The sequence below is a fragment of the Diceros bicornis genome, chromosome 12 (genome assembly GCF_020826845.1).
Source record: "Diceros bicornis minor isolate mBicDic1 chromosome 12, mDicBic1.mat.cur, whole genome shotgun sequence".
Lineage (NCBI taxonomy): Eukaryota > Metazoa > Chordata > Mammalia > Perissodactyla > Rhinocerotidae > Diceros > Diceros bicornis.
In genome coordinates this window covers 50857564-50876539 of record NC_080751.1, presented here as the reverse complement: position 1 = coordinate 50876539, position 18976 = coordinate 50857564, and the positions used below count along the sequence as shown (strand labels likewise).

General features: G+C 37.4%; 1 protein-coding gene across 9 annotated transcripts in view; it reads left to right on the top strand.

Moving 5' to 3' along the window:
• Positions 1 to 18976, top strand: part of BIRC6 (baculoviral IAP repeat containing 6) — a 239599-nt gene that overhangs the window by 3476 nt on the left and 217147 nt on the right. The window contains exon 2 of one of the 9 annotated variants that reach the window (XM_058551475.1): positions 1677 to 1758. The exons of the other annotated variants lie outside the window; for them this stretch is intronic. Within the exon in view, the coding sequence (XP_058407458.1) occupies positions 1683 to 1758 (76 nt within the window). The 5' untranslated portion in view covers positions 1677 to 1682. The remainder of the gene's footprint in view (positions 1 to 1676; positions 1759 to 18976) is intronic. 9 annotated transcript variants of the gene reach the window in all.

Genomic DNA, 18976 nt, shown 5'->3' with positions numbered 1-18976 from the left:
TTAGTGTCGAAGAGTTAAGATTTCTGAGTCTCCGTGCTGATTCCTTGGCTTGCCGTTGAGTGACCTCCATGCTCTGGCCTCTACCAGTCTCTCTAGTCTTGTCTCTTTATTTTGTTTTGTGAAACAGGTTCATTTAATTTCCTTTCCTAACTCCAGTAGTTTTGCTCTTACTTCGAATGTACCAATTCCCTCCAGACAGTTAGACAAATCTTATCCATTTTTCAAGACCTAGAGCAGATCTCAACTTCCTGATTCTTTTAGCCTGAAGTGATCCACTGAACCCCTAAGCACATAATGTCCTATTAAGGTCTATTTTAGTAATTTTGCAACTTACTGTTTGTGGTATGTTTTCTGTCTTGAACTATTTAAGTTCCATTTTATTTAGCTTTTTGTGAATATGTGGTGTATGTTTAACTATATTTTGAACTCCTTGTGGGAAGGAACCTTGTCTACTTGTTTATATCCCTTCCCCAAGATGCCTAGTACAAAATATTGATAAATATTTTTGATTTGGTGTGTGTATACTAATGAGTATGTTAAATGGATGCTTCCTTATGTACTAACTGCTAAATAAACATCTTCTTTGGCTTTTTTTTTTTTCTTAAGTAGACTCAATTTTTTAGAGCAGTTTTAGGTTCATAGTAAAATTGAGCAGAAAGTACAGAATCCCCATATACCCCCTGCCCCTAAGCACACACAACCTCCCTCACTGTCAACATCTGGCATCACGATGATATGTTTGTTAGAATCAGTCAGCTTGCATTAGCACATCATTATCGTCCAAAGTCCATATAGTTTACATTAGGGTTCACTCTTGTGTGTGTGTGTGTGTGTGAGGAAGATCAGCCCTGAGCTAACATCCATGCTAATCCTCCTCTTTTTGCTGAGGAAGGCCGGCTCTGAGCTAACATCTATTGCCAATCCTCCTTCTTTTTTTCCCCCCAAAGCCCCAGCAGATAGTTGTATGCCATAGTTGCACATCCTTCTAGTTGCTATATGTGGGACGCTGCCTCAGCATGGCTGGAGAAGCGGGGCGTTGGTGCGCACCCGGGATCCGAACCCGGGCCGCCAGTAGCGGAGCGCGCTAAGCCACGGGGCTGGCCCAGGGTTCACTCTTAATGCTGTACATTCTATGGATTCTGACAAATATATATGACATATCATACAGAATAGTTTCACTGCCCTAAAAATCCTCTGTGCACTGCCGTTTCACCCCTCCATACCCCCTACTTCCTGGCAACCACTGATCTTTTTCTGTCTCCATAGTTTTGCCTTTTCTGGAATGTCCTATAGTTGGAATCATACAGTATGTAGCGTTTTCAGTTTGGCTTCTTTCACTTAGTAATATGAGTTTAAGTTTCGTTCATGTCTTTCCATGGCTTGATAGCTCATTTCTTTTTAGCATTGAATAATATTCCGTTGTCTGGATGTACCACAGTTTATTTATCCATTCACCTATTGAAGGACATCTTGGTTGCTTTCAGGTTGTGGCAGTTCTGAATAAAGCTGCTATAAATATTTGTGTGCAGGTTTTTGTGTGGATGTAAGTTTTGAGTTCATTTGCGTAAATACCAAGGAGCATGACTGCTGGATTGTATGGTAGGAGTGTGTTTAGTTTTGTAAGAAACTGCCAAACTGTCTTCTAAAGTGGCTGTACCATTTTGCATTCCCAGCAGCAATGAATGAAAGTTCCTGTTGCACCATATCCTCGTCAACATTTGGTGTTGTCAGTGTCTTGGATTGTGGCCATTCTAATAGGTGTGTAGTGATATCTCATTGTTGTTTTAATTTGCAATTCCCCAATGACGTATGATGTTGAACATCTTTTCATATACTTTTTTGTGGACTTCGAGTTTTAAAAATCAAAATAGCTCTACATAAGCGACTTCGACCATGTTGTTTATATTACTAGATATGTCTCTCTCTGTAGCTATTGTTTGTTCATGCAGTTTAGCATAACAGTTAGGAAAGAGCCTGGTTTTGGAGACAGATGGCTTTGGTTAAGATCCCAGTTTCTGGGTCCCTCCCCCCCCAAATTTAACTGTGTAACTTTGACTAAATTATTTAACATTTCTGTTCCAGTTTCCCCATTTGCAAAATGGGGATGATAATTGTACTAATTGTGAGGATTAAGTGTTAATACATATAAAGTGCTTATAACAGTGTGTTTACTGTTCAAAAAACATTTATTTACTTGTAAATCTCTGTAAATACCCTTTTTTCTTTTCTTTTTTACTTAAACCTTTTGATATTCTCTGTTAAATCTTTTGAATTTAACCCCAAATTTGAACTTCTTAGGAATTTTTTCTGGTTTACCACCTTTCACCATCCTGCAGAATCCATATAGTTTTTGCTTTGATATAAGAGTAAGGTAATGTTAATTTGTTCAGCATTTGCTTATTTATTTAATTACGGCTGGTGGTGTGTTCTTTTGATTCCTGAATTAGCACTCCTCCTCCCCTAAGTATAGTACATTTGATATTGTTTGTTTTTGTATAAACTTTTTTGAGGGCATGTGGAGAGAATGGGCATAAAGTTTTGGTAGTCCTGAATTTTGAATTTTAGCTCACTTACTAACTCACTTACTACCTAAACTTCCTGAACTTCAGCTTCCTCATTTGTAAATTAAGGTTAATGTTTAACAGAATGGTTGTGAAGATTAAGTGGTAAACATATTTAAAGTGCCTAACACTACTTGCATATGCATAGTAGGTACACAGTGAATGCTAATTCTCTTAAGCCTCATGAGTGCTAAGTATTGCCATGCTCCTCATTATTACTTTAAAAAATGTTCACTGACTTATTGTTTATATACAGAGGATAGACAGGTATCATTCAAGTGTAGATGGAAGTATAAATGTTGATAACAAATATTATTTATATTTGGATAAATATCTTCTAGTGTATTGGTGTGGCTAAATGTCAGAATGAAGTTAAGACTGTTGTAGTACTAGTTCTGTGTATATATGGATTTTTCATGTAGTATATTTACATAAGTAAATGAAGATATATGTGTGTGGGTGTTGATCAATGGATATTGTAGTATATGTGTAAGAGGAAATCATGCCTCTTCAGTTTCTGAAGTGGGTTCCAGATCTCTGTCATGGGGAAAAAGGGGAAACTCCAGAGCTGCTCAGTGTTTATAGACAAACATTCTAGTTTTACATTTCTTTATGAATCTCTTTTTTTCTATATAGACATTGACTTGGATTTGAGAAGTTTGTATAGAAGTCATAAATGAGAAAAAGATCATTGTATTCCATTTGCAGTGAAATTCAGATTGAGTAAATTCTTATTTATTTATTGTCTGAAATGACAGTTTCTTGTTCAGACTTAACGCCCAGAGCTGCCTGTTCCAGGAAGTCTTGGAATATGGAAAACTAATTAGGTTAGCCTGTGTAGTCCTCAAGAAATAAATTTTATGGATAAAACTCATACTTATCACTTTGTTAGAGGTGGAAAATATTTTTCTTACTACTTCTGAATTAGGCATGCATTAATTTGGATAAAATACAAAATCTTCCTGTAGGTCTCAGTTTTGGAAATTATAAATGATTCAACCCACTTCCTATTTCCTGACTAACCTTGGTACATGCAGCCTTCCTAGTCTCAATTATTCTTCTATGAGAGATAATAAACATGGTATAGAGTTGGGATTTCGGTAGCCCTAGAAGGTGGTTGTCTTCTGGATACATCTGAGTTTTTTAATAAAAACTCAATTCGGAGAATCTTTTTATGGGCTATGGGTACGTACTTTGGCTCTGTTTCAGTTGACTGACTTTAATAATGCTACATGATGACCTATCTTATGTCAAAGATTGCTGTTTTATTAGCAGAACATTTTACTATAATTAATTAGAGTGAGTTTATATTAAGACTTTTTTAATATATATTTTTTGCTATATTTTTAAGAGCCTCTATATTTATCCAAATTTTTACGTTTATGTCTCAGGTTTTCCTAACTATTGAATGTTCAAAGATGGTTTTGTTCTAGCAGAGAATTTATCACACTCTTGTTTTAGTAGTTTTAGACTTATTAATGAGAGGCAGTATAAGAAATCAGCCTCTGGAACCACACAGCTTGGGCTTAAGTCTTGGTTCTGTTGATCTTGAAGTTCATCTATAAAATGAGGATGATAGTATCTACCTCATAAGATGGTTATAAGAATTAAAATGAGTTGATATATGTAAAGCGTGTAGAACAGTGCCTGGTATATAGTATGTGCTAAGTTTATTTTTTTAATTCTTGTGGTAGCAGTGGCTATTTGAGTTTGCCGAGTGTAGTAGATGTTTTTGGTACAGATATTCTGTTGAAATTGCAATGCTCTGTTTTTCTTCCACTTTTCCATGTGTGTGAAAATGTGACCAGCTGAAATCTAATAAACATAAGGGTAATAATTTTTGTATTATAGGAGAGATATAAACTATATGAGTTAATTGATTTTGGACTTGAAATTGTTAAAAGAGTGAGATGATGTGAAGAGCTGGTTGATTGGTATTCATTCACACATTTATTGAACATGTGCTAGGCATGGGAGCACAGAATAATTAAGGCAACATTTTGGCCTTTGAGTGCATACTTGGTGATGCTTTTAGGTAAACCATTTTAGCAAATGTGCTATCATATACAGTCATGCACCACGTAAATATGTTCTGGTCAGCGACAGACCGCATGTACCACGGTGGTCCCATAAGGTTTAATGGAGCTGAAAAATTCTTTTTTTTTTTTTTTTCTTTTGTGAGGAAGATCAGCCCTGAGCTAACAGCCATGCTCATCCTCTTTTTGCTGAGGAAGACCGGCTCTGAGCTAACATCTATTGCCAATCCTCCTCCTTTTTTTTTCTCCAAAGCCCCAGTAGATAGCTGTATGTCATAGTTGCACATCTTTCTAGTTGCTGTATGTGGGACGTGACCTCAGCATGTCCGGAGAAGCGGTGCGTAGGTGCGCGCCCGGGATCTGAACCCGGGCCGCCAGTAGCGGAGCGCGTGCACTTAATCGCTAAGCCACGGGGCCGGCTCAGAGCTGAAAAATTCTTATCACCTAGTGTTGTCGTAGCTGTCGTGATGTAGCCATCGTGCTGTCGCCGTCATGATGTCCTAGCACAAGGCATCGCTCACGTCTGTAGTGATGCTGGTATAAACAAACCTACTGCGCCGCCAGTTGTGTAAAAGTATAGCACATACAGTTATGTACAGTACATAATGCTTGATAATAGATGACTATGTTACTGGTTTATGTATTTACTCTCCAATACATTTTTTTGTTATTTTAGAGTGTACTCTTTCTACTTTTAAGAAGTTTACTGTAAAACTGCACCGTATTACACTGGCGGCAGCCTCGCACATCTCCTGTTTATCATGTCTCTTGATTGCATCACTTTCTCTCTTTTTTTCTTTTTTATAATTTATTTATTTTTTTTCCCCCAAAGCCCCAGTAGATAGTTGTATGTCATAGCTGCACATCCTTCTGGTTGCTGTATGTGGGACGCGGCCTCAGCATGGCTGGAGAAGCGGTGCGTTGGTGCGCGCCCGGGATCCAAACCTGGGCCGCCAGCAGCGGAGCGCACGCACTTAACCGCTAAGCCACGGGGCCGGCCCTGCATCACTTTCTTTTGTACTTGATTTAATGTCGTGTTATTTTGTTCATCGTGGCCCCTAAGTGTACAAAACCCACAGCTAATGTTGCAAGAAAGAAGCCACGTCGAGTAATTGATCTGGAAATTAAAAGTGATTAAGGACTACAAAGATGGAAAATCAGTGACGGTTATTGCTCTCCAGTCAGGCATGTCCCATTCCACCATAACTATGATCTTGAAGAACAAGAATAAGGTGACAGAAGCTGTTCAAGGATCTGCTTTATTGAAGTTAATGAGACTAACAAAATTCAAGAAGGTCCTATATCAGACATGGAGAAACTTCTAAGGATCTGGGTTGAAGACCAGACACAGAGACGTATCCCTCTCAGCACCATGATGATCACGGCCAAAGCAAAAAGTTTATTTGCAATGTTGAAAGAAAAGGCTGGACCTGAGTACGGTGTTGAATTTACTGCTAGCTCTGAGTGGTTTAAACAATTTCAGAATCGTTATTCATTACATAATGTGAAAATAAGTGGTGAGTCTGTGAGTGCTGATGTGAAGGTGGCTGAAGAATTTTTGGAAACTTTAGATAAGCTTATTGTGGAGGAATATTACTTGCCAGAGCAAATATTCAGTATGGATGCAACCTCCCTATTCTGGAAATGGATGCCTGAAAGGACTTTCATCCATAAGGAGGCCAAGTCAGTGCCAGGGTTCAAGGCTTTTAAGGACAGGATAGCAGTCTTGCTTGGGGACAGTGTTACAGGCTAGAAATTCAAACCCTTTGTGATCTGGCACAGTGAGAACCCCAGGACCTTCAAGCCTATCAGTAAGCACACACTGCTGGTGTACTTCAGGAGCAATAAGAAGTCTTGGATGACCCACCTCCACTTCCAAGATGCCCTCCTGAATTGCTGTGCCAGTGAAATGGAGAAGTACTTTTTGGAGAATAACAGACCTTTCAAGATTTTGCTTATTGTTGATAATGCTCCTGGACATCCTCCTTTTATTGGTGATCATCATCCTAATATCAAAGCAATGTTTCTCCCTCTAAATACCACCTCTTTGATCTAACCAATGGTCAAGGAGTTAGAGCAGCTTCTAAGGCCTACTGCCTGAGGAAGAGCTTTGCCCAGGGTATTGCTGCAACTGAGGAAGACACTGAGAAGACACTGATGCGATTCTGGAAGGATTACAACATCTATGACTGCATCAAGAACATTGCTTGGGCTTGGGGTGATGTCACCAAGGAGTGTATGAATGGCATCCGGAAGAAGACATTCAGGTGGTTCGTCCATGACTTGAAAGGATTTGCTAAGGGTGAAGAGGTTGCAAAAATCAACCAAGCTGTTTGTTTGAGATGGCAAACAACTTTAATCTGGATGTGGATGAGGATGACATTGAGGAGCTCCTTGAGGTGGTTTCTGAGGAATTGACTAATGAGGAGTTGTTGGAGCTGGAGCAGTGATGCATAGCTAAAGAATATGCAGGAGAAGAGGAAGCTGCAGGAGAAGAAAAAGAAGAACCCTCAAGAAAATTTACAATGAAAGGTTTAGCAGAAGCTTTGCACACCTCAGCAAGCTCCTTAAAAAGTTTGAAAACACGGACCCTAACATCGAAAGGTTTTCATTAATAGAGAGGAATGTTCATGGTGCAGTATCTGCTTAAAGCAAATTTATAATGAAAAAAAGAAACAAAGGAAGCCGCCACAGACATATTTCTGAAAAGAGTGACACCTCCTCAAGAAGAGGCTCAGGCAGGTCCTTCAGGAGGTATTCCAGAAGAAGGCATTGTTATCATGGGAGATGACAGCTCCATGTGTATTATTGCCCCTAAAGACCTTCCAGTGAGACAGAATGTGCAAGTGGAAGACCGTGATATTGATGATCTTGACCCTGTGTAGGCCTAGGCTAATGTGTGTGTTTGTGTCTTAGTTTTTCACAAAAAAGTTTAAAAAGTAAAAAATAAAAAAAATTTTTAAATAGTAAAAAGCTTATAGAACAAGACAGTAAAACAAGAAAATATTTTTGTACAGCTGTACAATGTGTTTGTGTTTTAAACTAAGTGGTGTTACAAAAAAGTCAAAAAGTTTAAAAAAAAAACTAAAAAGTTTATAAAGTAAAAAAGTTACAGTAAGCTAAGGCTAATTTATTATTGAAGAAAGAAAATATTTTTAAAAATAAATTTAGTGTAGCCCAAGTGTACAGTGTTTATAAAGTCTACAGTAGTGTACAGTAATGTCCTAGGCCTTCACCTTCACTCACCACTCACTCAATGAGCAACTTCCTGTCCTGCAAGCTCCATTCATGGTAAGTTCCCTATACAGGTGTACCGTTTTTTATCTTTTATACCATATTTTTACTGTACGTTTTCCATGCTTAGATATGTTTGGATACACAAACACTTACCATTGTGTTATGGTTGCCTATGACATTCAGTACAGTAATATGCTGTACAGGTTTGTAGCCTAGAAGCAATAGGCTATACCATATAGCCTAAGTGTGTAGTAGGCTATCCCATCTAAGTTTGTGTAAGTACACTGTGATGTTTGCACAACAGTGAAATTGCCTAACGACGCGTTTCTCAGAATGTATCCCTGTTGTTAAGTGATGCATGACTGTAGATATGCAGAATGCTGTGTGAGTACAGAGGAAGGAGTTTCTTCAACCTGAGGGAAATACAGAAGGCTTCTCAAAGGAGGTTGCTTGTATAATCAGTTTTGAAAAATAAGATGGTGGGAGGGAATGTTATAGGGATGATCATCTTATGCTAAGGTTCTTGCTTATGCAGAGACATGTTGGTCTTGAAAAACGTGGTGAATTCAAGGAACAGAGAGAAGTTTTTTTTCTTTTTTAATTTTTTATTTTTTGTTGATATCTTAGTAGTTTATAACATTATGAAATTTTGGTTGTACATTATTGTTTGTCAGTCACCATATAAATGCCTCCCTTCGCCCCTTGTGCCCACGCCCCCCCTTTGCTTCTGATAACCGCCATACAGTTCGCTCTGTCTGTGTGTTGGTTTATATTCCACATATGAGTGAAATCATGCAGTGTTTGTCTTTTTCTTTCTGGCTTATTTCACTTAACATAATACCCTCCAGGTCCATCCATGTTGTTGCAAATGGGATGATTTTGTCTTTTTTTATGGCTGAGTAGTATTCCTTTGTGTATATATACCACATCTTCTTGATCCAGTCATCAGTTGAGGGACACTTGGGTTGCTTCCACTTCTTGGCTATTGTGAATAATGCTGCAATGAACATAAGGGTGCATAAGCTTCTTTGGATTGTTGATTTCAGGTTCGTTGGATAGATTCCCAGTAGTGGGATAGCTGGATCATAGGGTATTTCCATTTTTAGTTTTTTGAGGAATCTCCATACCGTTTTCCATAGTGGCTGCACCAGTTTGCATTCCCACCATCAGTGAATGAGGGTTCCTGTTTCTCCACAACCTCTCCAACATTTGTTGTTTTTTGTCTTGGTGATTATAGCCATTCTAACGGGTGTGAGGTGATATCTTAGTGTTGTTTTGATTTGCATTTCCCTGATGATTAGTGATGAACATCTTTTCATATGCCTATTGGCCATCTGTATATCTTCTTTGGAGAAGTGTCTGTTCATTTCCTCTGCCTATTTTTTGATCAGATTGTTTTTTTGTTGTTCAGTTGTGTGAGTTCTTTATATATTAGGGAGATTAACCCCTTGTTGGATATATGATTTGCAAATATTTTCTGCCAGCTGGTGGGTTGTCTGTTCATTTTGATCCTGGTTTCATTTGCCTTGTAGAAGCTCTTTAATCTGATGAAGTCCCACTTGTTTATTTTTTCTTTAGTTTCCCTTGTCCGAGTAGACATGGTATGCAAAAAGATTCCTTTATGACCAATGTCAAATAGTGTATTGCCTATATTTTCTTCTAGGAGTTTTATAGTTTCAGGTCTCACCTCAGGTCTTTGATCCATTTTGAGTTAATTTTTGTGAATGGTGAAAGCAGATGATCTACTTTCATTCTTCTGCATGTGGCTCTCCAATTTTCCCAGCACCATTTATTGAAGAGACTTTGCGTTGTCCATTGTATGTTCTTAGCTCTTTTGTTGAAGATTAGCTGTCCGTATTATGTGTGGCTTTATTTCTGGTCTTTCAATTCAGAACAGAGAAGCTTTGGGAAAGAGGGAGTGGGTTTAGGGTGTGTGTGGGATTGGTTCGAGTTAAGCTGAGAGAGTTAAGGACAAGATCATAATATGTTTTGCTAAGAAGTTTGGACTTGATGTCAATGGTAGGTTATAGGTTATGACATGGTCAAATTTGTTTTTAGCAAGATTCGAAGCTAATGCCCTGGTGTGAGAAGTGATGAGAGCCTCTTGTAAGTTAGTTTGAGAGGTAGGAACAACATAATTTGATGAATGTGGGGATGAGAGATTGACAAGGTGACAGTTACTCATGCTTAGGTTCCTGCTTTGAGTAACTGGGTGAATGGTGTTTATTAACCGGAATAAACAATACAGGAAGGTGTGGTGAGCAGCTTTTGTTGGAGAAGGCTGGGGAGCAAGATAGGGAGATAGATTTCAGTTGTGTTAATTTTGAGGTTCTTGAAGGACATCCAAGTAGAGATGTCCAGAAGGCATTTGGAAATTCAGGATTGAAGCTTGAAGATTTGGAAATACAGATTTGGAAGGCATTGGCATTTATAGAGAAAGCTTAGTCTAGTGGTTAAGGATATTGGCTCTGGAGCCAGACTGAGTTCTAGTCTGTGATTCACCACCTATTAGCTCTGCCCTTAGGCAAGACGCTTAACCTCTCTCTGCACTTCATAATTAGTACCTAACTCACTGGGTTAATGGAAAGATTAAATAAACTAATTGTAGACACTGCTTGACCCACCTTAAGCACTCGATAAATGTTACTTTTTGTACTGGTGTTTTTAATTATATAGTTCAGTTCAACACCGCTTTGTCTGCCACATGGGGATAATAAGATGAATTTGAAATCCACCCCTCCCCCCAAATTTGAAAGCTTTCTAGAATAGGTGACACCTCAGTTGAGACGTGAAAGAAAAGGAATTAGCCAGTTAGAGGGAAGCGCATGAGCAAGAGTAGACACATGAAGCAGGTACTATTTGTTATAAGCAGTTCGGTATTAGAGTGCAAAGCACCAGAGAGGGAGTGATGCGATAGCCTGAGGTCTTGGACTTGCTCCTCCTGAGCAGTGACTCGCATGTTTTTAAGTACAAGAACACTCGGTTTAAGGTAAAAAATATTAGGGCCTTATTATGACAGGAGCTGTGTTTTTAGTATCAGTTAGTTGAGAAAATATTGCAAAAAGGTACTACTTTTAAGTAATTTTTATTTTAGATTTATTGTCATGTAATTTGAAAAATACTACAAAATACATACTTTGGGCTTTCCTCCCTGCTGGCTTATCTTTGGGATTTTTATGGCAGAAACTCTTCTATCTGCCCTCCAACTTCAGAAATTTTGTTGCTGTCATCTCTTCGCTTGTTCTTTTTGTCTTTGTGGGTTTGTTTATGCCCTCTTTATTTCTTTACTGTCTTTCCACTGGGAGCTTGGGAGGGAGCAGAGGTAAATGTGTGCATCTTATATCCTTGTTGTTTAACTGAAAATCTATAGTTGTAACAGTACTTAAGTTGTTGAACATCTGGTACTCTGTCCTTAGGTATGTTGGCTGTAACTATAGATAGAATATAAACAATAATAGGTTTCTGTAATATAGTGTGTAAGAACAGTTGGGAGTGGGTCGGAGGTACCTCTTTGATATGTGCATTGTACTGCTCATGGCCTCATGCAAAAGGTGCCTTTGGCAAGACACTTCTCTGAGTTACCATTTTTAAAATGGGCTAGTAATTCTTGCCCAGACTACTTCATCATCTGATAAGGTAATGAATGTAGAAATTATTTGTAGATTGTAGCACTTCAAATATGAGGGATACAAAAAAGTTAAGATAAACTCCTTGGGTGTAGAAGAGGAAATAATAGAGGTACAAATAACAAAAACAAGGAAGTTATAATGGAGGTATAAATAACAAAAAGAATAAAGTAATTGCTATATAAAAGAGTTTACAACAAGGGCAGTGCTCCTAAAAAGAAGTAATTGTGGTCTAGTTCGAGTATGTTAAATCAGGGATGTATTTTAGAGGAGATAAATGTTATGCTTACTTTTTAGAGGAAATGATAGAAATGTTAGAGTGGAGCAGATAGGAACGCCTTCTTTGAGATTTATTGTGGGCACCAGGAATTTAAATCTTTGTGATTTGTTTCTGTACTTTTACTTTGATTTATGAAGTAGTAGAGAGAGCAGTAAGACTGGGGAGATGGCACAAGGGCAGTGATTCTCAGCCTTGGTTGTTCATTAGAATCATTGGGGGAGCTTTTTTTTTTTGAAAACTCCTTTGCCATTTATTTATTTATTTTCCCCCAAAGCCCCAGTAGATAGTTGTATGTCATAGCTGGACATCCTTCTAGTTGCTGTATGTGGGATGCGGCCTCAGCATGGCCGGAGAAGCGGGGCGTTGGTGCGCGCCCGGGATCTGAACCCAGGCCGCCAGCAGTGGAGCGCGCACACTTAACCGCTAAGCCACGGGGCCGGCCCCGGGGGTAGCTTTTAAAAAAGTATTCTGCTTGGGTGGTCTGGAGTGGAGCCCAGGCATACTTTTTTTTTTTTTTTTTTAAAGCATGCCAGGTGATTCTAATGTGCAGCTAGGTGTAGAGGTTCAAAGGTCACCTAGCACCTTAGATGAGCAAGTTTATTTGATATGCCTGGGATAAATGAGAGACAGGTTTCGTTTGAATTGAATAGTATTCTATTTAGTCTTAAAAATTTTTTTTTGGTAAGAAAAACCTGCCAAGTTAGTTTGTCTGCTGATAAAACCTACCTATTGTATTTTAAATTGTATTTAGTGACTATATAATGAAGTATGCTTCTAAGCAGCAGGGATATATCAAGGACCAAATTTCCATTGCTTTTTTTTTTGTCCTTTTCTGCCGTAATTCAGTTCTGCTTGATTTTTTTGAACCAAGTGCTCTGATACTTTTTCACCAACAGACCACTACAGCCAAGGACTGTGACCTCATACTGGGGGCAGAAGGAGAGGAGTGGAAAAAGGGGCTGTAGAGGGCAGAGATGGCTCTGGTTATCTGTACCGGATCAACTAGTTTCATGCCTAAAATGTCTTTGCTTCATGTTGTATTAAAAAAAAGCTAACTGTGAGAATATTGTGTTTACCACCTTATAGCTTAGTCTTAATATATTAAAAAGTTCTTCAAACCTATAGAAAATGATTCATTTATTCAAAAACATTTACTGTGTGTCAAGCACTGGTGATACAGCATTTAACAAAGTCCTTTCCTAGAGCTCATGGTTTAGTGGGAAGAGATGTATTGCACACACACACTCTATCAGGTGGTGATCAAGGCAATAAATTAGAACTGGTACAAGATGGTGGTAGGTAAATTTGTGCTGTGAGGGTCTGGGAGGGTCTTTCTGATGTGGCACTGGAGCAAAGATCCCAGTGATGTGAGAGAGCAGCAAGGCAGATATCCACGGGAAGTTTCTGTCCGCCTGTTACTGTGGTATGCAAAAACAGCTAGATGGATTTTCATCATATTTGGATGGAATTTGACTTGGACTGACTTAAAATGTAGGCTATATGAGGAATGATGCGAGGTCTGTGTGACTACCAGTCTGGCGATATATGTCATCTGTATTAAACAGAACAGTAGTTTCAGATATGAACTCCAAATAGAAATTCACAAGTCACATGCTCCTAATGGTAGAATTGTTGTATTGATTTGTAGCTGAGTTGCTTCTCACATGGGCGCCTTTGTGTAGCAACTGGAATTTATTTATAGATGGTTAAGGGTTCTCTTGAGCAATATCAGATAGGGAAGTTTGTCCCCAAATTTTACTTATTTATAGCCAGGTCAGAGTCCTGAAGGAAGAATGTAACCTGTGTGTCTCAAGGTGGTTGAGAGATTTAACTGTGACAAATTAATTGATAGTATATATGAAAAAGGCCCCACAATTTCTTTCAGGGAGTTAGATCCTTGAAGATTAAGTCCCATCCATGGAAATTTTTCAGTGGTGATTATGTTCTCAAAATTTTCTCGATTGATGTCAGATACTTAAGATTATTGTAAGATAAGTGGTCTGATGGCAGTTTTCAATCAAGTGAATAGAGAGAATTGGAACTCTTAATTGCAGTAATTTCTGTTATCTTTCGGACAACCTCTTCCATGCTTAGGTTGGTGTTGGTTCTCTTGCCTGGAATAATACTATCCCTGCATTACACTTTATCCATTTGTTATCCTTTATTCGTGGCCTAGCCACTGAACTTTCCCAAACTTTCTTAGCTTTGCACTGAGTTCAGTTATACAGGAATACTCATTTTGGCTTTGTATAATATAGTGTATTAACAGCTTTTGTTAAATGATTTTATTTTTGGTTACTTTAATTATATTTTAAAATCTTTGTAAGAATCTAACATTAATTTTGCACCCTCTTTATTGACTTTGAACGATGATTGTATGTGGTACATTATAGTAGACTATTTTAAGTATTGAAGTTTGATGTTATCTCAGTGGAAGTGAATTTTACAGTGTGTTATGTCAGTTTGCAAAGATAATATATTTTTGATACTATTTTTGCAAGTTTTGTAGGGATGCACATGGATAGTACATTGATAAAGAGTTGACTATTTCTTAAAGTGGGTATTAGAATTGATAACTGATTTAAAAAAAATAGAATTAATAACTGAATTAAAAAATATTATTCCTTTAAATTTTCCTTTAAGAATTTCCATTTTAAAAGTGACTTACCTTATTATAGGATGTCAGACTAAGGAAAAGAGTAGTCACCTATGATTTCATTACCTAGAGATGGCCATTGTTAGCATTTTGGTGTGTTAACAGTTTCTTTTTGCTTTTTTCTATTGTTTAATATATTTTTATAGAATTTGAGTTGTAATGATATGTTATGAACTATTTCCTCCTCCTCTCTTTACTTAGTTAATAGTGTATTGTGAATATTTTCCCATGTCTTTATTCTTTTATAATATCATTTAAAAATAAATTTATTTAATAACTATGTAGTAAAATGTCCTCTTTTGTATGTGTACTAGTAATACATGCATAGGTTCATGTAACCACCACCACAATCAGGCCACAGAACTTTCAACACCTGAAAAAATTCCCCTGTGGTTTCCCTTTGGAGTCACCACCACCGACCTTTGGCAATCACTCATCTCTTCTCTGTACTGTTAGTTTTGTCTTTTCTAGAATGGCATAGAAATGGAATCCTAAAGTATGTAACTTTTTGATACTGAGTTCTTGTACTTAGCGTAATGCCTTTGAGGTTCACTCGATTTTTTTTTTGCATGTATTAGTAGTTCATTCCTTTTTATTGCTGAATAGTAGTCCATCATATGGATAAATCACCATTTGTTTAGCCAGTCACTCTTTGAAGGACATTTGGATGTTTTCAGCTTTTGGTGATTATGAATAGAGCTACTATAAACATCCAAGTACAGATTTTTGTGTGAATATAAGGTTTTATGTCTCTAGGGTAAATATGTAGAAGTGAGATTACAGGGCCATTTGGTATGTTTAACTTTATAAGAAACTGTCAAACCAGTGTGGCTGTACCATTATGCATTTCCATTAGAAATGTATGTGTTCCACTTGCTCTGCATCCTTGTCAGCTCTTAGTATTGTCTGTGTATTGTTAAGAAATTAATACTACCCGAAGTGATTTACTGATTCAGTGCAATCCCTATCAAAATCCCAGTGATGTTTTTTGCAGAAATAGAAAAGTCCCTCCTAAAATTCATATGAAATCTCAAGGGACTTCAAATAGCTAAAGCATTCTTGAAAAAGAACAAAGCTGGAGGACTCACATTTCCTGATTTCAAAACTTACTATAGTGCTACTGTAATCAAAACAATGTGGTACTGGCATAGATAGACATAAAGGTGGATGGAATAGAGAGCACAGAAGTAAGCCCTCACATGAAAATCAAATGATTTTCAACAGGGAGGCCAAGACCATTCAATGGGGGAAAGGACAAGCTCTTCAAGAAGTGGTGCTGAGAAAACTGGATATCCACATGCAAAAGATTGAAGTTGGATCCTTACCTAACACCATATACAAAAATTAACTCAAAATGAATCAAAGACTTAAGCATAAGAGCTACAAGTATGAAGCTCTTAGAAGAAAACAAAGGGGAAAAACTTCATGACATTGGATTTGGCAGTGATTTCTTGGATATTGACACCAAAGGCACAGGCAGCCGAAGAAAAAATAGACAAATTGGACTTCATCAAAATGAAAAACTTTTGTCGGTTGGAAGGACACTATCAACAGAGTAAAAACGCAAACCACAAATTGGAGAAAATATTTTCAAATCACATGTCTAGATATACAGAGAGAATTAATATCCAGAATGTATAGTGAACTTCTACAACTCAACAACAACAAAAAACAAACAACCTGATTAAAGAATGAGCAAAGGACTTGAATCTCCAAAGAAGGTATACAAATGGCCACTTAACTCTAGGAGTTTTGTTTTTGTTTTATATTCCTTGGGATTTTTTACATAGGTAATCATGTTGTCTGTGAATAGGGACAGGTTTATTTCTGCCTTTCTAATCTGTATGGATTTTAAATATTCATTCTTATTGAAGTACCTAGATCTTCCAGTATGATATTGGATAGGAGTGGTGAGAGTGTACATCCTTGTTCCTGATGTTAGGGGGAAAGTATTCAGTTTTTCATTATTAAGTATGTTGATAGTGGTAGGATTTTTGTAACTATCTTTTATCAGGTTGAGGAAATTCCTTTTTATTTTTAATTTGCTGAGAGTTTTTTTTTAAATCATGAAAGGATGTTGTATTTTGCCAAATGCATCTGCTGACCTGATTGTGTAGTTTTTCTTCTTTAAGCTATTAATATGGTAGCTTACGCTTTTGAATATTGAACCAGTTTTCATTCCTGGGACAACCCTACTTGGTCCTGGTGTATAATTATTTTTATATATTGCTAAATACTATTTGCTTTTATTTTTTTTGCATCAATCTGCGTGAGAGATAATGGTATGTAGTTTTCTTTTCTTTTTCTTTTTTTTTAAATAATTTTTATTTATTTATTTTTTCCCCCAAAGCCCCAGTAGATAGTTGTATGTCATAGCTGCACATCCCTCTTAGTTGCTGTATGTGGGATGCGGCCTCACTGGAGAAGCCCCGCGTCGGTGCGCGCCCGGGATCCGAACCCCAGCCGCCAGCAGCAGAGTGCGCGCACTTAACCGCCAAGCCACGGGGCCAGCCCTGTAGTTTTCTTTTCTTGTACTATCTTTTTCTAGTTTTGCTATCAGCTTAATGGCTGGCCTCATAAAATGAGTTTGAAAGTGTTCTATCTTCAGTTTCCTGGAAGAGATTGTGTAGAATTGGTGTTCTCCCCCCGCCTGCTGAGGAAGATCTGCCCTGAGCTAACATCTGTGCCAGTCTTCCTCTATTTCATATGTGTGTCGCTGTCACAGCATGGCTGATGATTGGTATAGGTCCGTACCTGGGATCTGAACTTGTGAACCCAGACCGCCGAAGCAGAGCATGCCGAACTTAACCACTGTGCCATGGGCCTGGCCCCGAATTGATGTTATTTCTTACCTAAATGTTTGATAGAATTCTCCAGTGAAATCCAGTAGGCTGGAGGTTTCTTTGGAAGGTTTTTAACTATGAATTTAATTTCCTTAATTCAGATTGTCTGTTTCATTTTGGATGTTTTGGTAGTTTTTGTGCTTTTCAAGGTACATTTCATCTGTATTTTCAAGTTTATGTGTATAGATCTATTGTCTTATTCCTCAGTTTCCTTTTTAACTTCTGTAGTGTCAAATTTATTTTGACAACCTAAGTTGTCAAATTTATGTGCATAGAGTTGTTCGTAGTATTTTCATTTTCATTATCTTTTAATGTCTGCAGCATCTATAGTTGATCTCCTTTTGCATTCCTTATATTATTGGTAATTTATTTCTTTTTTTCTTTGCCAGTCTTGCTAGAGATTGATCAATTTCATTGATTTTTTTTTTAAAAGAACTATTTTTTGCTTGTATTGAATGTCTCTTATTTTTCTATTTTCACTTTCATTGATTTTTGCTATTTATTATTTCTTTCCTTTTATTGATTTCACACTTTCTTCCCTACCCCAAGATAAGCATTTAATTCCTATAAATTTCGCTCTAAGGACTGCGTTAGCTGCATATGACACATTTTGATATTATCTTTTCATTTTCATTCAGTTAAAAATATTTTCTGGATTACTTGAGACTTCTTCATTGACCTATGGATTATTTAGAAGTATGTTGTTTAATTTCCAAGTAGTTAGAAGTTTCCTATTATATTTCTGTTATTGATTTCTACTTAAATCCATTGTAGTCAGAGAACATACTTTTAATTTTACTTTTTTTATATTTATTAAGATCTATTTTATGACCGAGGCTGTGATCTGTCTTGATGAATGGTCCATGTGCACTTGAAAAGAATGTGTATTCTACTATTGATAGGTGGAATATTCTATAAATGTCATTGGTTGATGGTATAGTTGTTTCTCTATGTCTTTGCTGGTTTTCTATCTACTAGTGCTATCAGTTATTGAGAGAGGAGTGTTGAAGTCTCCACTATAATTATGGATGCCTATTTCTCCTTTCAGTTCTGTTAGTTTTTGGTTTATGTATTTTGAAGTTATGTTAGGTGTATATATATTTAGGATTGCTTTTTCTTCTTTTCCTCAATTGACTGTTTTATCATTTAATGTCCTCATTTGTCCCTGGTAATTTTCTTTGATCTTTGTCTGATATAAATGTAGCTACTCCATCTTTCGTTGATTCACATTTGCATAATATATCTTTTTTTTCCATCCTTTTACTTTTAACCTTTTAATTCTTTTGTTGTTGTTGTTAGGAAGATTAGCCCTGAGCTAACCTCTGTTGCCAGTCCTCCTCTTTTTGCTGAGGAAGATTGACCCTGGGCTAACATCCATGCCCATCTTCCTCTATTTTATGTGGGACGCCTGCCACAGCATTGCTTGATAAGCAGTGCGTAGGTCCACGCCTGGGATTTGAACCTATGAACCCCAGGCTGCCGGAGCGGAGCAAGCAAACTCAACCACTATGTCACCGGGCCTACCTCCAACTTTTAACCTTTTAGAAGGGCAAAAGTTTCTTGTAGATATCATAGAATCGGATTGTGTGTGTGTTTAAATTCATTCAGACAATCTGTGTTTTAATTGGCATGTTTAGGCCATTTATATATATGTGTATATATATATATACACATACATATATATGTATATATATTGTGTGTGTGTGTGTGTGTGTGTGTGTGTGTGTGAGAGGAGGA